The sequence below is a fragment of the Pseudorca crassidens genome, chromosome 20 (assembly GCF_039906515.1).
Source record: "Pseudorca crassidens isolate mPseCra1 chromosome 20, mPseCra1.hap1, whole genome shotgun sequence".
NCBI lineage: Eukaryota > Metazoa > Chordata > Mammalia > Artiodactyla > Delphinidae > Pseudorca > Pseudorca crassidens.
The window spans coordinates 25,993,859-26,011,018 of NC_090315.1; the positions used below are offsets into that span (position 1 = coordinate 25,993,859).

Below are 17,160 nucleotides of genomic sequence, written 5' to 3' on the forward strand. Positions count from 1 at the left end.
AGGACAGGCTAATAGCACCCACCGCTCAGGGTGGCTGAAAATTAAGAGGACGAAAGGGAAAGCACTTAGCAAACTGTAAAACTACTTTCAATGTGGGCAGTTAACTTTTGGGGGGGAAGGGTGAGAGAAATATTTGTCAGCTGAAAAAAAAAGCACAACCTAAAAGTTGAGAATTATGCTTTATTTGGGGGACAAAACTGAGGACTTAAGCCCGGAAGACAGACTCTCAGATAGCTCTGAGGGACTGCTCTGAAGAAGTAAATGAGGAGCCAGGATATATAAGAGTTTTTGCAACAAAACTCAGGTGGTTGGAACATTAAAAAATTACTGGGTTTTTAAAATTTATTTATTTTATTTATTTATTTTTGGCTGTGCTAGGTCTTTGTTGCTGTGCGTGAGCTTTTCTCTAGCTGCGGCGAGCAGGGGCTACTCTTCATTGCGGTGTGAGGGCTTCTCATTGTGGTGCCTTGTCTTTGTTGCAGAGCACGGGCTCTAGGCGCGGGGGCTTCGGTAGTGGTGGCTAATGGGCTCTAGAGCGTGGGCTCAGTAGTTGTGGCGCACAGGCTTAGTTGCTCCATGGCATGTGGGATCTTCCCAGACCAGGGCTCAAACCCGTGTCCCCTGCATTGGCAGGTGGATACTTAACCACTGTGCCACCAGGGAAGTCCCTTTTTTTTTTTTTTTTAATTTATTTATTTCGGCTGTGTCAGGTCTTAGTTGCAGCATGCGGGCTTCTTAGTTGCGGCACGCAGACTTCTTAGTTGTGGCATGTGGACTCTTAGTTGCAGCACGCAGGCTTCTTAGTTGCAGCAAGCGGACTCAGTTGTGCAGCATGCGGGCTTCTTAGTTGCCGCATGCATGTGGGATCTAGTTCCCCGACCAGGGATCAAACCTGGGCCCCCTGCATTAGGAACGCAGAGTCTTATGCACTGGACCACCAGGGAAGTCCCAAAAGATTACCGTTAATTAAAGAAAACCAGACATCTCAAGTTAATGAATTTAATGATTTTCTGTGTTTGGGAAGATGCGAGAGTCTGGGCTCATTGAAATCATTCCTTTGATGTGCATCTTAACTATCTAGGGCCAGTGTCCTGTTTTCTCCATCCTGAGTCCCCTCAGGGTGCACAGTGAGGGTTGGCTGCAGTGGCTGCCGGCTTGATGGCTGCAACATCCTTTGCTTACTGATCTGGCAGGCAATATTTTTCATCCACACACTTCACCTCAGATCTCAATTGGCTGATGGGTGGGCAGCAGTCATAGCCCCCACTGGCCCCTATCCTCATGGAGCCAATGAGACGCTCAGCATGGAGGAAATAAAGACACCAGCTTCCTGGTGTTTTTACCAGGCCCTGGCTTGTCCCACTTCACCTGTTACCTACCTGGTGGAGACCACAGGGAATTTACTATGGTCACATATTATTTAAAAGGTGCTTAGAGTGACATCAGCAAGATGGTGGACTAGGAAGCACTAGGCCCTTGGAATGTTCCCCCATGGAAACATTAAATCAACAACTAGAGATTGGCTAAACTAACTTAAGAGGAGCTCTGCAAATCAGTCAAAGACCTATAGCAACCAAGCAAATGCCCAGTTTAAGTAAAAGCCACATTCAAAATGCAAGAAGTTTTGTGGTGTTTTTACTTGCCCCTGCCCCACACTCTCCTCAGCGTGGCACACAGTGGTTTAGGGGAAGTGGCAATCCAATCCCCAGTTTTCCTCCATGAACCAGAGAAGGCAGAGTGGACCTAATTTTCAACATTTTAACCTGTGTGGAAGCTGTCTGATTGGTCCCTGTGTCGCCTAACTTGGAGCTCAGATGGCCAAACATGGCACAGCTCAGATCTCAGGCTGGGAAAACCTGTGGGCAACAGTGGGCATGGCTCATGAAAGCCACAGGGGGAATACAGACCCACATATGCCTGGGGCAGAAGATTACTGATTGAAGAATACAATATACCACCTAGATCCCTTTAAAAAGCAGGGTGAGACACTTAGGGAAATTAAAACATTTAAAAGGTGTTGTGTATATGGGAGAATTGGGAATCGGAGTTTTTCGCTAACAGGGTGGCTCAAAGTGAGCCCTTAGATATTTTCAAGAGAGGAGTAGGCCATGCAGTTGATTAGAGGGTTGGAAATGTCAGCCCCACCTCCCAAACTCCAGAGAGGTGCGTGAGTCTAGAGGTTAAGTTTAATCACCAGTGGTCAATGATGTAATCAATCATGCCTATGTAATGAAGCCTTGATTAAAAACTCTTGAACAGGGAGCCTTGGGGAGCTCATAGGTTGGTGAACGCGAAACCAAGTCCCCCTAAAACCAAGATCCCTTACCGAGTTTATGATTAATCTCTCTATCCAAAACATTATTTCTTTTCTTCCCTCTGACCTCAATTCTGTGCTAACTGAACACTAATCAACCAGAGTCAGATGACTAAAATTGCTGTTGTAGGTAACATCATTAAGATAACATTGTTAATGTACAAAAATCGGTTGTAGATCTCATCATTAACGACAAACTCAGGTTGTTTCTCCAGGGCAGGATGAGCCCCCCCAGGCCATGGACCACCTGACCAGAGACATCCTGACTCCTGAAACTATGATCAAGAAATGTCGTAAGACGATGATTAATCCCAGTCTCTTTTTTCTTCCCCTTTAAAAAAACCCTGAACTCAAAGACCAAGTAGGAATGGGTCTGAGGCTTGTCTCCCCACTCCTTTGCTTTGATGCCCTACAGTAAACGCTGTACTTTCCTTCCCACAGCTTGGTGTCAGTAGATTGGCTTTGCAGTGCATCAGCAAGTGGACTCAAGTTTGGTAAGGTAACAAACACACCCATGTGCTGGGAGGAGGGTATGCCCTCCTCCACTTCTCGTGCCACTGCTCTCCTCTCCATACCTGCCCTACACATCTCTTCCATTTGGCTGCTCCTGAGTTATATCCTTTATAATAAAATTGTTATAATAAGTATAGAACTTCCCTGAGTTCTGTGAGTCATCCTAGAGAATTACTGAATCTGATCAAGGGGTTGTGGGATCCCTTGAGTTTGTAGTTGTCGGGCACAAGGGCAGGTAGCCTGGGGACTCCATTTGTGGCTAGTGTCACAAGTGGGGGCAGTCTTATGGGACTGAACCTTTAACCTTTGAGATCCTAAGTTCAGGTCTCAGCTCTGCCACTTATTAGCTGTGTGATCTTGATAAGCAGCCCAATCTCTCTGAACATCAGTTTTGCTATCTGTGTAATAAGGATCATAGTAGTAAATATGTTAGGGTTGCTCTGAGGCTTGTATGAAATGATGCAGTAAAGCACTAAGCACAGTATCTGACACATTAAAAATGCTTAATAACTACTAGCTATAATTTTAATAATATTATTACTAATAAAGAAAGCTTTGGGCCAGGCCACCCTGATACTAAACCTAAATCACAGATAATCTGTGCCTGTTTCCCGAGGCATAAAATAGGAAACAGATTCCCTTTCTTTAAGAACTAGAATCCAGGAGTTCAGGGTTTTTAGAGCACTAGTCACCCATCCTCCTTGTATTGACGCCTTTACAATAAATGTTGCGTTTTCCTTCCCCACACACACAAAATAATAATAATAATAATAATAATTAAAAGAATTAGAATCCAAAACTCCAAAAACTAAAGGAGTAAATGAGAACAACAAATGACAAGGGCTTATGGTATTGCACAAATATTTTTTTCTCTTAAGTTCCTAAGTCCCAAAACTATTTTGCAATCTTCTCTAGGTGAAAGATTCTGTGGCTTCATGAAGAAAATATCTGGGAAAACTCAGAGGGTAAACCAGTTGGAAGTATTGATTTGAGCCATTGCTTAATATTTTGTCTGTTTTGGGCACTGAATAGCTGAGGTCATTGAGTTTGCTGCTAAGGATTCTCTTTATATTAATCCCTTGGACTGTTTCTGAAACCTTTCCCAAATGTCCTCCATGGAAGAAGTAAAGTCAAAGAGTCCTCATATCCCGGCAAGACCAGGGAGCAAGAAATCAAGGAATGTGGAACAACAGACACACTCTGAATAAAGGAGGTTGCATTTGCTTCTGAAGCTTATACAACTGTTCTTTCTCTTTCGCTCCTCTACTCTTCCCTCTCCCTGTTCTCCAATACGTGGATTTTGTTGAGTCAGCTGCTAAGACCACAACGTGTCTGCATCTGTTTTGAAGTGTTATCAATTCAATACTGAACTGCAAATACTGCTTTTGTGAAATGTCTCTATTCAGCACTCACGTGCTGCCCATCTCCTGCTGGACTGCAAACACCTTGAGAGCATGGACCTTGTAGAATTGACTTCCTCATTCATTCAACAAAAATTTACTGAGAACCTCTGTGTGCCAGGTATCATTCCAGGTTCTAGGGATGCAGAGGAGCCTGTCCATTTCCCATCACCCCACACCCTAGTCCAGGCCAACCCTGGACCTTATTTGTGCCACAGTTCATCCTCCTGCACCCTCTATTGCCCCCCTCCAATTCATCCTCCATACAGCAGAATTTTAAACATAAATATGATCATGTCACTCCCTAGTTTTTTAGGCCTTCCAGGGGCTTCTAATTGTTCTTAGGATGAAAACCAAAATTCTTACATTCAGGACCTGGCCTGCCTGTCCTACCACTGCTCACCTCTGACCCCTGTCTTTCAGCCCTGCCCCTCCCTGTCTGACCTGCAGTCACCCTAGCCTTCTTGGAGGTCTTCAGACCTCTCAGCCTTCAGCGATCCCTGGCCTGGGATGCTGTCCACCTCACCACTGACACTGAGATGGAGTGTGAGGTACAAGATGGATATTAGGAATCCACTCCTGTAAGAGGAAGTGGGAGGAAGCAGTATCAGGCAGAGAAAGAAAAACCATGATGCAGGTCTGCCAAAGCTTTGGCCAACCTCCTGGGGAAGGCCTGGAGCAAATACTGCTCCAGCATGTCCCACAGGCTTCTCCAGTTAGGGTGTGATGGTGATCTCACAAGGCGGTTCTGTGCAGGTGCTGTGCAAGGCTGTCTGCTGACCGCACCCCTTGGGTAAAGGCAAGTTCTCCCTTGACAGGTGAGAGGGCACATCTCTGTGTCTACCACACCTGCCAGTACTGCTATCCCTCATCATCCAGCCAGGCTGCCAGGCAGCTCCAGCTTGCGGGCCACTTCCTCTGGGAAAGCTTTGCTCAGACCTTTGGGCTATAAGTGCTCATAAAACTCCTCAGCAGTTATCATAGTTTGTAATCATGTTTGTGTGTGCAATCAATGTCTGCCTTCCCTAAGAAACTATATGTTCTGTGTAGGCAAGGAAGGTCTGTGAGACTCATTATAGACCCAGAGTTCAGCCAGCACCTGGCCCCTGGTAGGTACCCAGTAAAAACCTGCTGAGGAAAGAAATAAAGATTGGTACCATGTCTTGCACACATATGACTTTCACAACTGTGTGGGTCCTCAAGAGCTTGCTGTGTATTTGGATCTCTCAGCTAGCTCACAGGGAGGGCATTTATGATTATTTCAATCAGGTTTTATCTCTGATATTTAGGAGCCTGCCTCCTGCCCTATCTTGACCTGGTCTAGAGGCAAAATAAAGGCAGAGTTCACACTATTACCACCACCATCATCATCACCACGACTACCACCCAAAAGCCTTTTAAGGGCTCAGTGCATTGCAATGGGCAGCTCCAATTTCCAAACCCAGAGAGCTACACAAGCCTGGTCTCTGCATGTATGGGCTGCAGCACTGGGTTAGGAATCACACTTCCTGCTCTACACTTAACTGTGCCACCTGAAAAGATTAAGTAACAAGTCAATCTCTCTGAGCTTCAACTGTAAAATAGGGATAATGTCTGCCCTTTCTCTTTCATTGATGTCTATCAGGTTCAAACTCCATGATAGGCAAGAAAGTGCTTTGCAAATTGTGAAGTGTGGTTCACAGGAAAGTAAGGGAGCTTTCTTCTCATGCAATCATGACAGGTTGGCAAAGGACATATTTGGGACACTAGTTTTCTACAAGGGTGACGTGGGAGCCCACGTACATGGACTATGTGCTGGGCGTAGATGGGCTATGTGCTGGGTGTTGTTTTTCTCAGTTACGCAGATGGATTTGTGCTCACCTAAGCCCGCCCTACCTCCCAGTCCACTGTCCCTTCTGATCAGGGGTGGAGACAGCAGGAAGGGACTGTGTTTACAGCATACACAGGTCAAGGTTAAGCGTGTTTTGGAGGTAGAAAGGAGCATGTGGGTGTGTGGCTCCCGAAGTGGGCAGAGCGAGTAAGAATATGACATTAAAGGCAGTGGAGTCCTTAGAGAAGCTAAGCTCCCCAGGGGAGAATCTTTAACCTGGAGACTGAATACCTAGCCATTGAGACAGAGACTAGGAAGGAGCTAGTGCAGACACAGGTGCTGGGGATGGGACCAGTGATGAGAAGCCCAAATAACTTTCCAGGGACCTCGGCAGGCCAAGACAGTTTGCTAACATAGGAATTCTCAGCGCGATCTTTGGTTTCTGTTGCTCTCCCCATCCCCCTTTCCCCTTCATTGGTAATCAATTTATTTAATCAAAGTATATGGCATTCCCTTGATAAGGATGAACAAGAGTGATCCACAGCACTAGGTTCCAAACTCTTGACTTTTACAGTTACCTCACTGAACTTTCCCCAGAGTCCCACTAGGTAGGTGTGTTACCCCTTTTCACAGATGGGGAAACTAGGCTTACAAAGGCTAAATAACATGTTCAAAGTCAGCCAAGTGGTAAGTGGCTATATGCACCTATATTCAAACCCAGATTTTCTAGTACCTTCTCCCTTACACTGCTGTGTTTTTTAAGTTCCTCTTGCCCCCCACTTTCACGAATCTAATGTGTGTGTATTTGTTGGGGTGAGGAAGCTCTGGACTGTTTATCTGCCTGAAAACACCTAGACACAGAATTTCCAAGCCCAGGAGGGACCTCAGAGGTCATTTAATCCAACTTATTTTGCAGATAGAGAATCTGAGGCCCAGAGACAGGAAGTGACTTCTCCCACATCCTCTCTGTCGATTTTGTTGTCTCAGAACAGTTGTCTTCCATTCCTACTCCTGCCCTGTACTCACTCTGGGTAAGCCAGGATGCCTTTTCCTGCAGGTACCTCAGCCAAAATAATAGTTACCATGCGCTGAGCATTCATCAGCAAACGTTTACTGGGTGCTTACTATGTACTGCGAACACTCAGAGGTGTTGTGAATATGATGAACAAGAAAAACGCTGCCCCTGCCCTCTAGAGCTTTCATGGTTAATGGGGGTAGAAAGGAAATTAACACAGGTAACGGAGGTGTGGTAGCGTTTCAAATGGAGCTGTCAGGAAGCCTGACCACCTGGTATATACCAGCTGCTTAGTCCTTTAATTTTCACGACATTCCTCAGAGGCTGTGACCTGATCTCCGTTTTGACGACAAGGAAACCGACGCTGAGACGGGTAAGAGTGGCAGTCAAGTCCAAAACTCCTAAGCCCCACTTCTTACCAGCCCCCTTCTTACCAGCCCCCTTCTTACCAGCCCCCGTAGAGCGGCCACTGCCACCGTCGGGCCCTGGATGATGAAACCCGGGGCGAGGACTGCACCATCTCTCAGCCTGTGTCCTTGCAGGTGTTGGGGGAAGGGATGTAGGGGGGAATGCAGGATGCGCTTCCAGGGAGAAGCTGCAAATAGCTCTAAATTCGCAGAAGTTTGAGAAGGGCAGACCCCGCCAGGACCCGTCCCGGCACCGCATCCCCTCTGCCAGACAAAAGAGCCCGCCCAGCCTACAGCAGAGCCAGACCACCGCTCCCGCCTCTTGCCCGGCCCCCGATCAGGCCAGCGCGGGGCACTATGGGACTTGTAGTTCTACCAGCTCTCCACACCTGCTACGAAAACAGACTAGGGAACTACAAGGCCCAGGAGCCAGCTGGCAGGCCCGGGCGGACTCGCCGGCGGTGGGTGTGCGAGCGCAGGAGCCGTGTAGTGCGGGAGCTGGGATGCGGCTGCGGGCGCCAGAGCCGAGGAGCAGCTCCAGGCGCGCGGTCTAGCCGGACTAGAAGAGGGGGTGGCCAGGTGGCGACAGGCACGTTGCATGCATGCATTGGGAGCAGACTTTGCAAAACCCCTGTCGTGCGGTGCTTTGGCTCTGCAGCGGCGAGGTGCAGGGTCCGAGTCGACGGGGGATGGGCACCCGTCCCAGAAGCCAGGCTGGCACCGCTAGCTGAAAGAGCCCTTGGCTGGGCTTGGGGACGGGTGTCGGCGTGCCCGCCTTGGGCTGTGCGTGACGTGTGTGTTCTCTTCTCCTTTTTGTCCCAAGGTTTCTCTGGGCGGGCGCGCGATGCAGCGGGCGGCGGCGCTGGTCCGGCGGGGCTGCTACCCCCGGACCCTCGGCCCCTGGGGCCGTGGTCAGAGCAGCGCGGCCGCCGAGGCCTCGGCGGTGCTCAAGGTGCGGCCCGAGCGGAGCCGGCGCGACCGCATCCTTACGCTCGAGTCCATGAACCCGCAGGTGAAGGCGGTGGAGTACGCGGTGCGGGGACCCATCGTGCTCAAGGCCGGCGAGATCGAGCTCGAGCTGCAGAGGGTGAGCGCTGGCTCCAGGGTTCGTGGGGCGGGAGGGCCCTGGGAGGCTAGGGGCCACTGGTGGGGGGGGGGGGAAGAGTAGCAGCTGTCCCCTGCTGGGGTTCGCCCGCTGGACTTCCTCCCACCAGCGTGGCCAGCTCTTTCATTCGGCCCACCTTGGCTAAAACGATAGAATGCCCTCCCCCCATCCCTTTACCCGCCAGTGCCTGGCACCTGGCACAAAAAAAGGCCCTCAGATACGGTTCACTTGTTGAATTGAATTCATCAGTTATAATTGAGCTGCCCTTAGTGCCAGGCACTGCCTGCTATGTGGCCGTCCTACCCACGTGGAACCAAGATCCATGGGGGGGTGGGGGTGGGGGTGAGGACGACAACAGGCAGTAAAGAAAGAAACCAGAATTTCAGAGATCACATTAGGTACCAGGGGAGGGAGGAAGGCTCTGAGGAGACTTAGGTTTGCTCACGAAGATTTTCTTTCTCTGTCTGAGACCTTTTGGGTCATTTTGCCAGTAATGATTCCCTGACAAAAGTGGAGTTGTTGCAGAGTGTCCTGCACAATTCCTTCCCTTAGGCCCCCTTTGGAACCCTGACTGACAGCCATATCTTGTTCTCCCAGTGGGTAGCAGAGGCTTGGGCCTTTTGGGCCTTGGTAGGGTGGCCCTGGGACGTTCTTCCTCCTGGTGGCCGGCTGGCTGGGACCTTAACTTGAGTTCATAGCTGTGTATAAAGTGACCACACACCCAGTAGTGATTTCTGCCTCCCTGCAACCAGGGCGGCTGGGGTGGGTGTAAGAGATGCCCCTGTAGGATACCAGAGTTCTAACCCAGGTGGAATTCAGGAGGCGGAGTCAAGAGGGTAATGTAAAAAAAAGTAAACACTCCTAAGATTTGTAAGAACTGATGACAGCGGTCACCCAGCTGCTTGCCTAAGATAGTTCTAACCCAGAAGGGGGGAGGGTTCCTTGATCTCGCTCTCACAGGCACCAGAACTGGATGTCTTGGGGGTGAGTTGGCCACTTAATGTTCTTTGAATGCATGGGAGGAAGCTGTGGTGGGACCGTTACATTAACGTGGGGACTTTGGGGGGTTGATGAGCTCATGGCTCGCTGACACCTTGTTGGGACACTCAGTTCTGCTGACTCAAAACAGTGAGTTGGACAAGTCAGAGTCCAGTGTCTCCCTCTGACTCCTTGCAGGGCTAAGTTTAAAGCTTGGCCCACAGAAGGCTGGCTCGGTTTCTGTGCCTCCCTGTCCCGAAGGTGGGCCACAGGCAGAGAAAACGGGCTTTTGCTGCTCTGCTCCTTGCTGATACCTGGCAGACTCTAGCTGGCCCTCCTTAAGACAACAGTCTCCCTGATAAGGCTGAGATTAAATTGTTTCCGGTTTATCACTTTACAACTGATTTTTCTGGTTCCGGAACTTGTAGGGGTTCCACGGATTATCTCTGCCTGTTGTTAGATAGCAGCTTGCGTGTGGGCTCCATGAAGTACAAGGATGATTAAGGCAGAAGGGGACACTGTCTTTGCCTTCAGGGATCTGATTGCCATATTGTCCTCTGGACCTGAGCTTCTCTTCCCCCAATTCTTTAAGGATTGGTGGGATTTTTTTTAGCAGGCACAGAAAATGTGAGAGCATTCCAGGTGGAAGGAGGGCTGTGAGCAAAGACAGAAGGTTGGGAAGTTCTGGGCATTTGGGGAAGGGAATTGGTGCTATTTGGAGAGCACTGTCTGGCAGAGAGATATGGTAGATGAATAAGATGGAAAAGGGGGACTGGAGTCTTGTGTGCTGGGCTCAGGACTTTATGGTGCAAAGTTTAGTGTGCAATGGGGAACCAGGATGGTGTTCCAACAGGGTATGGCTCCATCATTGAGGTGGAGAAATTTCTTGGTCATTTGGGCTGGAAACACCCTGTGATTTCTAGGACAGATGGCCCCACTGCCATGTTCTACCCCTGAGTAAGTTGAGACATTCTTTCTGTCCACCTGCATTCTCCGGTGCTTTCGTTCAAATTCATCCCTTCTTATTCTCTTCTCACTTGGTCGAATCTCAGTTGCCTGATTCTTGGTGCTGGAGATAATAGCCCCAGCCAAGCCAGCATAGCCTTGCTTAAACCTTTCATTCTCTAGAGACAGCCTCTCCATTCTGCTAGCTTAGACAGTGCCCCTTCTGAGAGAGCCATATTTTCCTAGTCTTTTTTTTTTTTTTGGCTTGGCTTGGCTTGCGTTGGCTTTGCACAGCTTCGTTTTTTTCTACCTCCATTTTGAACTCTAATGATAAAAACTGGACTGATGTTATTTTAAAGGGTTCGATTTGGTTAGAGATGGGATTTGTAGAGAGTTGAGTGACTTGGGGTAAATCTTCAATCCTTTCTGGGCTTTGGTTTCCCTAGTCTATAAAAGGAAGGTCAGGTGGGCCCAGGGTTTTTCCCCAGGTCCTGACTTTTGTGCCTTTTTGTCCATCTGAAGACCTTTAAGCTGCCTTATGGAATCATTTCACCAGGTGCTCTGTAAATAGTACCGGCTGATTGGCTGGACACGTGGCTCTGGGTTTTTTTTTAACATCTTTATTGAAGTATAATTGCTTTACAATGGTGTGTTAGTTTCTGCTGTATAACAGAGTGAACCAACTATACGCATACGTATATCCCCATATCCCCTCCCTCTTGCGTCTCCCTCCCACCCTCCCTATCCCACCCCTCTAGGTGGTCACAAAGCACCGAGCTGATCTCCCTGTGCTATGCGGCTGCTTCCCACTAGCTATTTTACATTTAGTAGTGTATATATGTCAATGTGGTTTTTGACTGTGGGGTGGCTTGCCAGGCAAGTCTCGTCTATCTTGCTTGGTGGTAGGAGTGGAGGAGAATGTTCAGGAGAGCCTGAAGGAGGAGGGGCACTTGACTAAGTGGGTGTGTGAAAGGGACCATTCTCCTCCAGCCTGGGCTGTGTGCTCTCAGGGAGGCCCTGTTTCTCCCTGACAGCAGCTCTAAGTGGGAGAACCTATCAGCTTTTCAGATCCTGGTGTTCATTGGGAGCAGCATTTAAAAATAAGCTGCCATTAGTAGGAGTTTTGAAAAGATCTGTCTGTTCCTCCTCAACCTACTTCTTTTTCCCTTGTTTTATTGGGGGAAGGGAGGAGGTTGGCATAAGTGGAGACAGGAAGGCTTCTGTTTGTAAAAGTACACAGACTCAGGGCAAAACATTTACGAAGGGAAAAACTGAATAGTGTTAACATCAGTGTGTGCTGCATCTAAACACAGTAAAAGTGGAGAATGCTGTAGCACCTCCTTATCGTTAGTTAAGAACTAAGTCTGGAAACTCTGGATGCGCCAAGCACAAGAGGTGAAATCTCATCGGTCATTTTCTTTAGAGCTTAGATGCAATCTTAAAATAAAGAAATTTGTAGTGTAGGCTTCCATTTGGAACCCTCCACCCACCCACCCTGCCCAAGTCACCAAGGACCTGCATCCTGGGCTTTGCCTTTATGTGCTGTGGGCCTCAGACAAGTTACTCAGAGCACCTTGGCCTCAGTTATTCCTCTGCAAAATGAGCCCAATTTATTTCTCCTAAAGACTAGTTGGAGATGTTTAGTGATGATGCTTTGAACAGCTAGAAACCAGTCAGAACTCTTTTTTTTTTTTTGGTCCGCACTAAATGGCTTTTGGGATCTTATTAGTTCCCCGACCAGGGATTGAACTTATGCCCTCAGCAGTGAAAGTGTGGAGCCCTAACCACTGGACCACCAGGGAGTTCCCCAGTCAGAACTCTTAAGAGTCTTCATTTTCAAGATAATGAGAGTTGCTTGGGGAGAGTGCCAGGGGTCACTCTTTCCTTGCCTTCCCCTTGAGTCTCTGGGTCTAGGAATGTGGGGTTTGCTCTCCTGCCTGGGCCTTAACCTTGCTATCTTGAATTATCCTGTTTGGAGCTCATTCAGCTTTCATCCCTGCAAACCTCAGCTTCTACGGTTGACCCTCCCACAGGCCCCTAGACTTCAGGAACCTACGTCCAGCCTTCCCTGCTTCCATGGTTAGGAAACTCAGCCCTTGGAGCTCCCACCTCATCTCTTTTTTTTTTTTTTTTTTTGCGGTACGCGGGCCTCTCACTGTTGTGGCCTCTCCTGCTGCAGAGTACAGGCTCCGGACGCGCAGGCTCAGCGGCCATGGTTCACGGGCCCAGCCGCTCTGCGGCATGTGGGATCCTCCCGGACCGGGGCACGAACCCGTGTCCCCTGCATTGGCAGGCAGACTCTCAACCACTGCGCCACCAGGGAAGCCCCCACCTCATCTCTTAATCACAGGCCTGTATAGGTTTGGCTCGGTTTCTTCCAGCTTTGCCTGTCATAATGGTCGGGGCCAGACCCTGTGCTGAGCCTCGGTTTCCTCAGCTGTGCAGCGCACCTGTTTTCAGGGACCCTGGGGACTAGCTGGGTTTGTCTCTGGGGCTTCCGTCTGGAGCTCTCTGTTGGACTTCCTGCCTGCCCAGTCTTGCTCATGGCCCTGGGGTCTTTTCACGTGGCCTTCCTGGCCTGGAGCCAGCTGTGCCCTCTCTCCCTTCTCTGAGTCCACTTTTTCATCAGCCTGGGCTCTGAAGGTGGTAGCCTCTCCTGTGTTGCCCACTTCTGTCACAGGGCATGATTCATAAGTGTTTGTTGAAGGAGAGGGAGGCTCTCTGGGGACTCACCGTCCTACCAAACTTTCCCGCTCGCATGTCACATGAAATGACAGGAGCCACCCCTACCTTGAGGAAACTGCCTTGTGCCTGTTAGAATTGTCCATTGTCCTAATGCTGGGCCTGTGAGCTGGGAAGGACAATGCTAACTCCTTTTTCCTTCTCCCTGCTAACACCCTCTGAAATATGCCATTCCCAGAGCCTGGGGGCCTTCTCCTTGAGCCCTCCTTGAGCTGAACTGTGGGAAGAGAGCCCCCCTGTGTTGGCTCTCATCTCAGTGCCCCACAGGGAGGCAGCTCTGGGCAGGATGTGTGCAGATGAGTTAAACAGGTGGGCTCTAGGATGCTGGGAATTAGAACTAGAAAGCTATGTGCTGACCTGGCAGGCTCCCAGAAGGCGGGGCTGAGGTGAGGTTGCCATTGGGTGTGCGTGCAGGCCTGGATGAGTCACTGTGGGCAGGAGCCTGCCCCTGACTCCTTGGTATTTCCCAACCCATGTAGATCTCAAGTGCCTAGATACAGGAGTCTCCTTTGTATGGTGGCCCTTGGCTGGGCAGGCTGGTCCCCTGCCCATTCAGAGGAGCCAGTTTCCCACCCTGCAGCTCGTCCATCATAGCGAAGTGTCTGGAGACCATAGGTACCCAGACCCGAGAGAGGAGATGCTCTATGCTCCTAGGCTGCTTGTTGGCAGGCCCCAGATAGGTTGAGCAGTGCAGGGTGAGGGCACAGGAAAGGAACATCCAGGGATCTGTTCCAGGCATTATTCTCTCCCTGCATTGGGCTGGCTGAGGGCCCGCAGCTGTGTGTTGTAGTTCCTGGCCCTTGACTGTGACACATTTACTCCCTACCAAAGAATGGGCTGTGCCCACACCATGGAAATCACCTGAGTTCAGCTAGCCAGCCCTGGGGGACTGTGGCAATTGAGTCAGGCTGACAGAGCGTCCCATGCCAGGAGCCCAGGCCAGTGCCAAGGAGTGGATCAGGTCTGCCCCTTTGCACACAGTGGCCTGGATTGCTCCACCTGTGGGACGAGCCCTGAGGCCACATGCCCCGAAGCCTGTCTCCAGGGTGCCTGCCCTCACCCCAGCCCAGCCCTGGGCAGCGGGTGGTGCTGTCCCCCTGCCTTGGCCCCCTGAGATGTCTTTCCATATTGGCCAGCCCTGAAGAACTTGGTAAAAGGAGCAGGAGGGAATTAAAAGGCCTTTCTCCCCGCTACCCGCCACCAAACGTAGCTTTTGGAGACTTATCAGGCCCTGTTTATGACGGTCCAGTGCTGTTTCTGGGGTGCCCTCCTCAGCGCCCCATGCCTCCTGGCTCCCGAAGCAGCTGGAGAATTTCTGTATGGGAGGGGCTGAGGAATGGCAGATGAGGGTCAGGAAGACTTGTTCGGCAGGCAGCTGCTTTCATCCCTTAAGCCCACTGGTCTTTACTTAAGGGGTATATTACTGAGTTAAAAAAGGGAGAGTTTTCTAAAGTTGCTTTTATGCACACATTGTGTGAAATGGAGAAGGCAAGTGTCAGAACCATAGAATTGTACCTTTAAAATTTGTATTTAGGGTGCCTTTGGGGAAAGGGCAGCTGGAGATATGGAAAGGTGGCCAGGCATTCCACCCAGACCCCCCCTTGGTACTGCCACCCCTTGCCCCACCGCCTTCTTCCTCCACCATGACCCTTGTGACCTTGTTCCTGGTCCAGCTTTGTAAGATGATGATGTTTGTACTCTGCCAAGTGCTTTCATACTGTTTGTCTCAGATAATCCTTTCAGCTGCCCTGGGAGGTCCTTGAACCTGCTGTTGATTCTAACTTTTACAGTGGCTAATTCTGGATTTATCAGTGAGCTGCGTGGAGTTCCCACATTTCCAGATCCCCACAGTTCTCCATCCAAAATGCATTTTCTCCTTAGCAGCAGCCGGGGTGTCCTGCAGTCACCTCCCCAGTGACATTGTTGCCAGGGTTTCCGAGTTCCTCCTCTCTCTGCCATCTCTGTTCTGTGCTAAACGCATTGCTCAGGCAGTGGCCTCAGTTTTGCTCTTCAGCCAGGCTTTTCATCCCTGACGCTTTTTTTTTTTTCCAATATGAAAATCAGCCCACATTCTTCATCCTGCAAAGACAGGGTTGCAAGAGAATGACCCCCAAGAGGTCCCTGCTGATCAGTGTCTTCTGGAGGGGAGGGTGGCTGCAGTGCCCCAGTCATTCACTTAGGGGTGGAGGTGGAGCTGCGCGTGGGGGGAGGGAGCCGGCAGTTGTGGGATCCTCTCCCTGATGTTTTCTGCTGCAGACCCCTCCCTCCCTCCCACCACATTTGCCCCAGGGTCAGCGTGGACCTGCAGCTGCCTCAGGGTGCTCTGGCAGCCCAGGAAGCTCTTCTGGCCTTTTCAGAAAATGGGTAACCTTTGAAGCTTTAATTTCCTAATCTGTAAAAAGGGTTGTATATGCGTTGGCCGAAAAGTTCATTCGGATTTTTCCATAACATCTTATGAAAAACCGAAAAACCGAAACCAATTTTTGGGCCAACCCAATACTGGCCCTTCCTCATAGGGGTGGTTGTGAAGGTCAAATGGGACCAAGCATGTCAAGGGCACTGGGCCTGACACCTGGCAAGGCTCAGAATAGGGCTGCTTATTAATATCCTGTTGAGCATTGCTTGGCCTCTGGAATCCAGGGTCTGAGAGTCACTAAGTAACACCTGTTGCTTTCTCTCTACTCAGGGTATCAAAAAACCATTCACTGAGGTCATCCGTGCCAACATCGGGGATGCCCAAGCCATGGGCCAGCAGCCAATCACCTTCCTCCGACAGGTGAGCTGGCCCTCAGGAACAGAGGCCACTGGGACAGCAGGGAACCAGCCAGCCAGGCCCATTACATTACCTCTGCCTCCTTGCCTGTCCAGCTCCCTCAGGACACAGCAGACACCAGGATCCCACAGGGAGGTGCCATTGAAGTAGCAGCCCCTCCAGTGCCTGATGTCCCCACTGGTTCTCTCCCTCAGTCTCCTCCCCTTCCAAAGCTGTCTGAAATTCCTAAACCCATTTTGAGGATGCTCTAGTATACAAGGCTCCCAGGTGCATGGTCCTGGATGCTGAGTTTGGAGCTGGGTTGGTGAGGGCATCAGAGAGTAGATGGGAGAGGTAGAGGCCCAATGGGCTGGGAGATGGTGCGTGGGGGTCCAGGTATGGCTTCCCAAGTGAGAATCCCCAGGTTTGAGTGTTGGCTTTGCTGCTTACCTGCTGGGTGGCTTTGGGCAAGTGGAGATCACCAGACACTGCCTCGGAGGACTGCTGGGGGACTCCATGAGATGGAGAGTGTGAAGGCCCTCAAGAGGCACATTGCAGTGTTTCAGTTTGAGTGCCAATTGCAAGGATGCTGCATGGGCCAAAACTGTGGGATTGGTGGGCTAGAGGGGAAAAGATAAGGTGGGAGAGTACTCCAGGGCCTGCTAGACAGAGGTTGGAGACCAGCTACAGCGAAAGCGTTTCCCTGGAGAAGGAATGGGGCAAAATTTGGTCCTTGTGTGGCTAAGGTTGGCAGGCTGGGGCAGGCAGCAAAGCTGAGTGCTGAATGCCCTGGTCTTTTCCTGCCCGTATTTCCTGCTGCAGGGACTGGCACACAGGAGGGGCGATCCTACCCTGCTCCCTGGGTGGAGGGTTGTTGGGGGCCCCGGGGCCTCAGCCTTCAGCCCCTCAGGGAATTCACACAGGGTATGGGGGAGAAGAACCAAGGCTGGCAACGACCTCAGGAACATCCACTGCATGGACTCCCATGGCCACTGTTGCAGACCTCAGGAGCGTGCCAGCTGCCCATGAATGTCAGAGGCCCCAAGCTGGGCCCGTGGGGAGGAAGTGGATCAGACAAGACAGAGAGGCTCTGCCAGGGAAGTGGAGCAAGAGGAGGTCAGAGCATCCTGGTTGTCCTGGAAGCTCGTCCTGGAAGCACACAGCTTAGGAGAGGAGAGG

At 50.5% G+C, this 17,160-nt stretch overlaps 1 protein-coding gene across 2 annotated transcripts in view; it reads left to right on the forward strand.

Moving 5' to 3' along the window:
• The first annotated feature begins 7,909 nt into the window (after positions 1-7,909).
• The window catches only part of GPT2 (glutamic--pyruvic transaminase 2), a 35,219-nt gene continuing 25,968 nt past the window's right edge, over positions 7,910-17,160 (forward strand). For both annotated transcript variants that reach the window (XR_010939109.1, XM_067719391.1), the window contains exons 1-3: positions 7,910-8,048; positions 8,283-8,546; positions 15,916-16,005. Coding sequence is in view for 1 of the 2 variants with exons in the window: in XM_067719391.1 (XP_067575492.1) it covers positions 8,304-8,546; positions 15,916-16,005 (333 nt within the window). In the remaining variant the exon portion in view is untranslated. The remainder of the gene's footprint in view (positions 8,049-8,282; positions 8,547-15,915; positions 16,006-17,160) is intronic.